The sequence below is a fragment of the Choristoneura fumiferana genome, chromosome 4 (assembly GCF_025370935.1).
Source record: "Choristoneura fumiferana chromosome 4, NRCan_CFum_1, whole genome shotgun sequence".
In the NCBI taxonomy this organism is placed as follows: domain Eukaryota; kingdom Metazoa; phylum Arthropoda; class Insecta; order Lepidoptera; family Tortricidae; genus Choristoneura; species Choristoneura fumiferana.
This window is the reverse complement of record NC_133475.1, coordinates 12157180-12164786: the sequence shown is the minus strand read 5'-3', so window position 1 is coordinate 12164786 and position 7607 is coordinate 12157180. Positions and strand designations below refer to the sequence as shown.

Below are 7607 nucleotides of genomic sequence, written 5' to 3'. Positions count from 1 at the left end.
TACTTATATAGTTATTTTTATTAGCTGTAAGATTTCTTTGCCCTCCAATCCAAAAATTCGTCTATGTCAGCTTCGTTATCAGACTCATCTTCATCTTCATTAAATTGTTCAACATCTTGTTTATTTTTCTTTGTATCCTCCTTTTTCAGTTCAAGGTCTAAAACTCTGAAAAATAAATAAACAAATATTTAGTTCCGCCAAATTTATGAGATTTTTGGATTTTATGTGGCAATTTGTAAGATACATGCGATTTACCATGATCCCTAAAACCGTAAAGGAAAAAATCGTGAAGAAACAGAGGTATTTTAAAATTACAAACTAGTACTAGTTTAGTTTCAAAATTTACTGTGCTATAGTAAAAAAATATACTTAATAAAAAGTAGTCAAAATACCACCAACGGGACTTATCACGCTAACACACACGAGTAATGTTTACCTCGACGTTTCGGCAACATTGCCGTGGCCGTGGTCATGAGTAGACTGAAGTGTGTGATTTTAAGTCTGCCTAGCAGCGTGAGTCCTTCGAACTACCCGCACTTGATCACTAATAGTACCGGCACTCGTATCACGAACTATCCACACTTGGTCATTTTCATTTGTCACCCCATCACACCAACACACAACACTAACAACGTCCGATCATCCCTCCGAACATTCATCCCGACGCCGACACATTAATAATACGGCCAATGCAATGTTGCCGAAACGTCGAGGTAAATATTACTTGTGTGTGTGTTAGCGTGATAAGTCCCGTTTGTGGTATTTTGACTATGAGTGTAAATCACGAAAGTTTAAAACGTTAAAAAAAATTAGGTAACCTTACCTTGACCAATTTCTGATTTGTTCTTCTATTTCATCTATTTGTCGTTCTGCTGTTGCTTCTTCTTGCTCTCCAGCAATAATTTCTGCCGACGCGCTGGCTTCCTCTTTTATTTCCTTTTGAAATTTTTCCCATTCTTCCTCTACAGGATCTTTGTATTCAATGTTTCTTACCTGAACAATTTATATACATCATGAAAATTACCAATTCCATTATTGCTAACGCAGGTTTAACTAAAGTACTATTCAATGGAAAAAATCAATTGTGTAAACAAATGTGGTGACTGACATTGACACTTGACTGACGACTGGCTGACTGGACTGACTGACGTTGGCTCTAGTGATGTGAAAGCTCTTTAAGATACTTCAATCAGCAGTAAATAATTGTTTTGAATTTACTCATATTTAATTATTTAATGTTTTCCGTAAGTTTAATTTTTAAAAATGGCGAATCACGTATTCTCCTTCGTTTTCTTAGTCCTGTTCAAGAGTCCAAGAGTTCAAGAGTTCCATTCACAAAGTTGTATCGCATCCCTTACTTAATAGATAGTCTGTGGTTTGTGTCATGTCAAGGGAAACCGTAATGTACAACTCGGAATGTACGCGCAATAATGTATGACGTGATAATCCGAAGTGCTTCCGATTATCATGCCGTACAATATCATGATCGCGCATTAGCAGGGCGTACAAAGTATTGCGCGCACTGTGTACGTAGTGATAATGTACGACGTGATAATCTGAATCCAATCGATTCAAATTACCATAGATTTGTGTTAGGTTTAATTGTGACCACATTTATTAATATTCGGTGTATATTAAAAAATGGTCGGTATTTTCCCAAAAATAGGTCGAGCAACATTATAAGCACGGATTATCAAGCCGTGCATTATTCGAGCGTGCATTAACAAGTCGTACATTAACTACACTCGTGCTAGTTCGGTACACTCCGTGAGCTCTTAAAAAAAACTTCCGATTTTAGAAGCATACTTCGGGTATTGACGATGACACGCGATCGTGATATGCTGTTCTGTTCCTTTATCAACTTGCAAAACTTTTCAAACTTACCGTAAAAAGTTATGTAAAGAATAACCATCAGTAGTAGTTTTCATATGTTTTATGGACAATAAAGAGTTATAACAACAACAACAACAGTACAAAATAAACCTTACTGTAATAATATTACGCTTATTTATCTTTTTCTAATTTGAATACAATATCATTTTTTGTCATGATAGAAACAAAACAAAATCAGTATTTTCGAATTCTTCCATCGTTAATTTAAATAGAGAACACCCCGCCTTAACACACTACTTTTGTTTGGAAGTATAATTATAGAGCTGTTATACTGTGTCTACTTCTCTTGGGTATGTCAAATAAATTTTTTGTTCTGCAGCGTTTAATATTTTTTTAATGTACTTTTCGAAATCCTCGTTGCTTCTATAACTCGGTCTTGAACCTCATTAACATACTTAGACCTTTCTTGAAAGTTTCACTTTCTTAGAAAAAAAAAAAACTATAAACGATTTATTGGCTATTTACAGAAATACCCCGTTTAAGTTGACTCCCCATGAAAATTCATTTTCGAAAAATAAACAAAATAAATAAGTAAGTGGTGGTTTTAACTTCTATAATAAATCAATAAAAACACGAGTGCACTCTTCGCGTGATGGATTGCTACTAAGTTAAAAAGACAATTGTCATTTTCTACTACACGAATCCTCCCGATTTCCCCCGAAACCCGAAGGTTTTTCTAAGAGCTCACGAATTGTACGGGGTGATAATGCACGGCATGATAATCCGTGAACATAAGAACGGATTATCAGGCCGTGCATTATTGAGCGTGCATTAACAAGGCGTACATTAACTGCTGTCAAGATTGTCAATGTCAAACAAGATAGATGATAAGTGCATCAATCATTATCAAAAACTTCAAAAACCTTATCATCAATATCAATAAAGTAGGTACCTAAGTAAAATTATTTGTTTTTAGTTGCTGACTTGGCATGTTTTTATCGCGCAATGTTTTTACACAATATTGCTCAAGTCTCAAACTAATTTTGTATCGACCTAAAAGCACTATGGACAGCTCGTATATGTTGAAGGCGGTCAAAAGTTGTATTCCAAGTTTGGATGGAGAAAAACACAAGGGTCAGGCCGGCAGGATAGGCATAGTAGGAGGCTCATTAGAATATACTGGTGCTCCTTATTTTGCCGGCATAAGCGCCTTAAAGGTGAGCATAATTGAATTTGTTTGACTAACATAAATGCAAAATTACGTCAGCGATTTAATCAAAATATAGTTTTGTTGAGAAACGAACGATTTTTCTAGCGAAGAAAAGAGCGACTATTTTTCATTTATAATAGAAGGTTCAAAGAAAGAAAAACATGTACTACAACAGATTTTTTAAAATTTTAGGTTGGAGCAGATTTGGTGCACATATTTTGTGCTTCATCAGCGGCTAGCGTCATTAAATCATACAGTCCTGAATTGATAGTTCATCCGTTACTGGACACAACAAATGCTGTTACAGAAATTTCACCCTGGTTGGACCGGTTACATGCAATAGTCATAGGACCTGGATTAGGGCGAGAGGCACAAACTTTTAATGTAGTCACTGAACTTATCAAAACTATTGAAGAAAAAAAGATACCACTCATAATAGATGCTGATGGGTTATTCCTGGTAACTAGCAAGCCAGAGTTAGTAAAAAATTTTACATCACCTATTGTATTGACCCCTAATAAGATTGAATTTGAAAGATTATGCAGCAGTCTTGGAGGTTCTATGGAGTTGAATAAGCTTGGTAAATATGTAACAGTTATGAAGAAAGGTGGCACTGATGAAGTATATTCTGCAGTTCCAGAAGTTCAATGGAAATCAAACCTTTATGGCTCAAGTCGCAGATGTGGTGGTCAAGGAGATTTGCTATCAGGTTCTATTGCTATTTTTCTGAATTGGACTCTAAGTCAAAAGGATAAGATTGAAATTGGATCAGATAATGATAAATCTTGGGCAGCAGTGTCATTGGCATGCTATGCAGCTTCAGTGCTAGTGCGACTGTCCAATGAAAAAGCATTTAAAGTAAAAGGGCGAAGCATGCTAGCTGGGGACATGATTGAATACATTCATGAATCTTTTGAAGAATTGTATGGGCAATAGGTTCTTCAAAGATTAAACAAAAAGATGGGTAATATTTAAGTGTTTTCTATTATTTAAGGGCATTTGTAATCATTTGAAAATAAACATAAAATTTGAATTACTCATTATTTGATTTTAAAGAAAGAAAACATTTATTTGTGACATGACATGATGTGACATGACATGGATAAGAATAATAATAAAAATAGAATTAACCTTACAGTGACCAACTGCCATGCATTATATTTTTCCTAGTGATATTAAACTTGAATTGATCAACAAGACTTGATTGTATAGTAAAATGTACCTTGATTCTGTAGTTAATGATTTACAAATTTGGCATAATTAGCTTTTTGTAATTAAGAATGTACCTTGTGGAGTGGTACAGCATTAATAACATAAAGAAGTAGATTATGTGTATGTTTGTTTGTGTGATGAGACCACCTATTGCTTACCTTGTAAATGTTTCTCGAAGTAACAGGGTTCGAAAATATCCGATATTATTATAAATATCAAAATATTGGATATTTATGATATATATCCATCTTGTATGAAAGCCATTTTATTATTTTATTGTATTATTTATGTATTCTATTTATATATGTGTCACATAAACAATAAATTATTTAATAAAAGCTAAAATATTTTTAATGTTTTATTTATCTAGATACTTAAAATTAAATGAATGCTGGCAGAAGTGTTGCCATTTATGGATTAGAACTTACTATTAGGGAATTTGTTTTAACTCCTACTCCAACGCTATCTATATTTGGGAAGTAGAAATACAGTAACAAAAAGGCCAAAAATTACTTAACTTAATAATATTACATTTTTAAACCATTTTTGTATTGATTGATATATATCATAAATCATTTGATATATATCCTGGAACCCTACAAAGTACCTAGTTTCTGTATTACTCACTATGTTGTGGTGGTCAATAAAGTGTCATTGTGTTATATTGTATAAGCTAACTTGTAATTCCTAGTAGGTACTAAATAATTTATAGCTTCTAACTTTGTTTTGCAGTTTAATGGTAGTAGCATTGTTTCCCTTGCATTTATAAACAGCTTAAGATTGATGCAGGATTTGAAGTCTTGTGGATTCATCTTTTATTATGTTAACCCCTGAGACATCCCTTGTATGTACCTTGGTGTCATGTACTTACACGTTGTAACTAACTGTTCATGATTTATCTATTTTTGTTACTATTTTCGATTATCTTTTATCATAAGGTATTTTATGTAAAATTATCAATGGTCATGCAATGGGTTAATTTAATAAACATGAATAAATAAAAGTAATAAAATATCCTATCCGGCCACTATTTTACTATTCGGCCGAATACCTGATAGTTGCGTACTATCTGGCCGGATACCACATGGTAAAAAAACTTATAGTTATGATTAAAAACTGGTATATTTATCAATTATTGACATCAGTTTATTATTCTAAGGAGCTGTTTCACCAACCATTGCTAAATTTTAACTGATGGATAAATGTGATACGGTCTTGCATCTATTCAAACAAAACAAACAGAAACAACATCATATTTATCCGTCAGCTAAAATTAATCAATGGGTGGTTTAACAGGCCCCTAAGTTAATTAATTATACTCTACAAGTTGCAACCTGCACGGAGTATCCGGCTATCCGGCCAACGGTCCCGCTGAATATCTGGTATCCGGCCAAACCACTACCTGTTTCATCTCTAATCAAAACATATACCTTAGCGTCCAAGATTGGGTCATCAAAAAATCCTTCTGGAATAGGTTGCTCTGGTACTAGAGGTGTTTTAGAGTCTTTATCTTTTGCATTTACATCTGACTGTTCTCCTGCATCTGAATAATAAAAGAAGAGTTATTCATACAATTTATGACCATATAAGCAGACATCCTCATCAGATAATAATGTTTGACAGACTTGGCTGGCTGATTACTTTTACAGAAGCTCTGTCCAGTTTTTAGTTCAGTTTTTTAGTTCAAATATTTTTAAAGTTTATATTACATACCATCACCTCTAGTGGGTTGTATTAAGTCCAGCTTCAATGGCGCCCTTTTAATCTCCTCATCGTGAAAGGAAACAACATTAGGAATATTAGTTTTCGGTATCTGTACAGCTGTGACGTCACCAGAATTCTTCAAAATGCTTTTTAACTTCTTCTCTGGTGGTTCAGTAGGAGAGAGTGTAGAAGTTCTTTTAATTTTTTTTCCCTCTGTGAAGTTATTTGTTAATTCCTTCAATTTTTTTGCCTTTTCAACATTCTCCTTGTGTTGTTTACTGTTTAGATGCACCTGCCATACGTTTTCTGACCGAACAACAGAAGAGCAAAGCAAGCACATCAGCTGACCCAAATTGTTGTACTTAGCCAGGGGATTGTCTATATTTGTAGGCTTTACATCTTTTTTCTTGCGTTCTGTCATTAAACGTCGCATTTCCTCCTGAGCCTTCTTTTTTTCCATTTGCATACGGAGCGACATTGTAAATAGATGATTGAAAAACAAGTCAACTGTATGCTAAGCTATTTAAAAAAAAAGAGTACAGTGGTGCAGTGAAGACCTAATAAATATACGTATTAATTGCTTTTGTAATAAAATTAAGTCCAAGTACTATTACACAGAGTACTTTTATTATACTAGTATACTATTATAAATAAAAATTACTTTGACATTGTTTTTTTTTTTTAATTCGGCCGTTTGGACAGGCTAAAGTCAGGGACCATATCGCCTCGTCATCAGACGTAGTATCTCTTATTCAAAGAGTATAAGTACCTATGTAGAAACTCTTATTAGTCTGTGCGTTGATTGATTGTTGTTTAATGTTTTTTTTTGTTGACTGACATTTCCTTTTTTTAATACGTTTAGTTAAAATAAAAGTAACGTTTTTTTACTGACCTTAAATAGATATTGAACTATTAGTGTCTATCGCTATAGCACTAATTGCACATTATAAATACAGATGGAATATGGAGAAGATCAATAATATAAGATTAATTAGGTATAATTAATCTTTATTTACACAGAGAAAAATACATTGACATATTGACAAAGCGATTACAACAGTGACAGGAGAACACAAGAATCTAAGTATGAAATTAAAAAGAATATCAAAATTGTAAACGGCCTGTCAGAACAGAGTACGTAACCTCCTTTATTCTAACACTCCTCCTTAATTTCATTACTCTACACCCATACCTCTCGCACACAACGTAAACTTGCCCTTTAACAGGGGTTTTGTAAGTACATCCGCCACCATTCGCCCGGTCTCCACATACTCTAATCGAACATGCCCATTCTCAACCGCTTCTCGTATATAGTGGTGGCGCACATCAATGTGTTTTGTGCGTTGGTGATGCACAGGGTTCTGTGCAATAGCAATTGCTGACTGGCTATCACTAAAGATAGTCAGCTGTCTCTCCTGTTCTCCGGTAATCTCAGCAATAAACCTTTTTAAGAATATTGCCTCTCTGGCTGCTTCCGAGATGGCAACATATTCGGCTTCTGCAGTAGAGAGTGCTACAGTTTTCTGCTTTTTGCTTTCCCAGCAGATCGCTCCTCCTTTCCATAGGAACACCAATCCGGAATGTGACTTTCTGTCATAGGATGTAGCATGACTCGCATCTGCATAGCCCATTAATCCCTTCTTGTCCG

At 34.4% G+C, this 7607-nt stretch overlaps 2 protein-coding genes across 2 annotated transcripts; one reads left to right on the top strand and one right to left on the bottom strand.

Moving 5' to 3' along the window:
- Positions 1-6784, bottom strand: LOC141427466 (zinc finger protein 830-like). Its single transcript, XM_074086964.1, has 4 exons — positions 5969-6784; positions 5686-5798; positions 824-993; positions 1-165 (listed from the first exon to the last, which is right to left on the bottom strand). The coding sequence occupies exons 1-4, from the start codon at positions 6435-6437 to the stop codon at positions 21-23; spliced, it is 897 nt and encodes a 298-aa protein (XP_073943065.1). The 5' UTR covers positions 6438-6784; the 3' UTR covers positions 1-20.
- Positions 2354-4079, top strand: Naxd (NAD(P)HX dehydratase). Its single transcript, XM_074086962.1, has 2 exons — positions 2354-3050; positions 3236-4079. The coding sequence occupies exons 1-2, from the start codon at positions 2823-2825 to the stop codon at positions 3977-3979; spliced, it is 972 nt and encodes a 323-aa protein (XP_073943063.1). The 5' UTR covers positions 2354-2822; the 3' UTR covers positions 3980-4079.
- Positions 6785-7607: the final 823 nt, after the last annotated feature.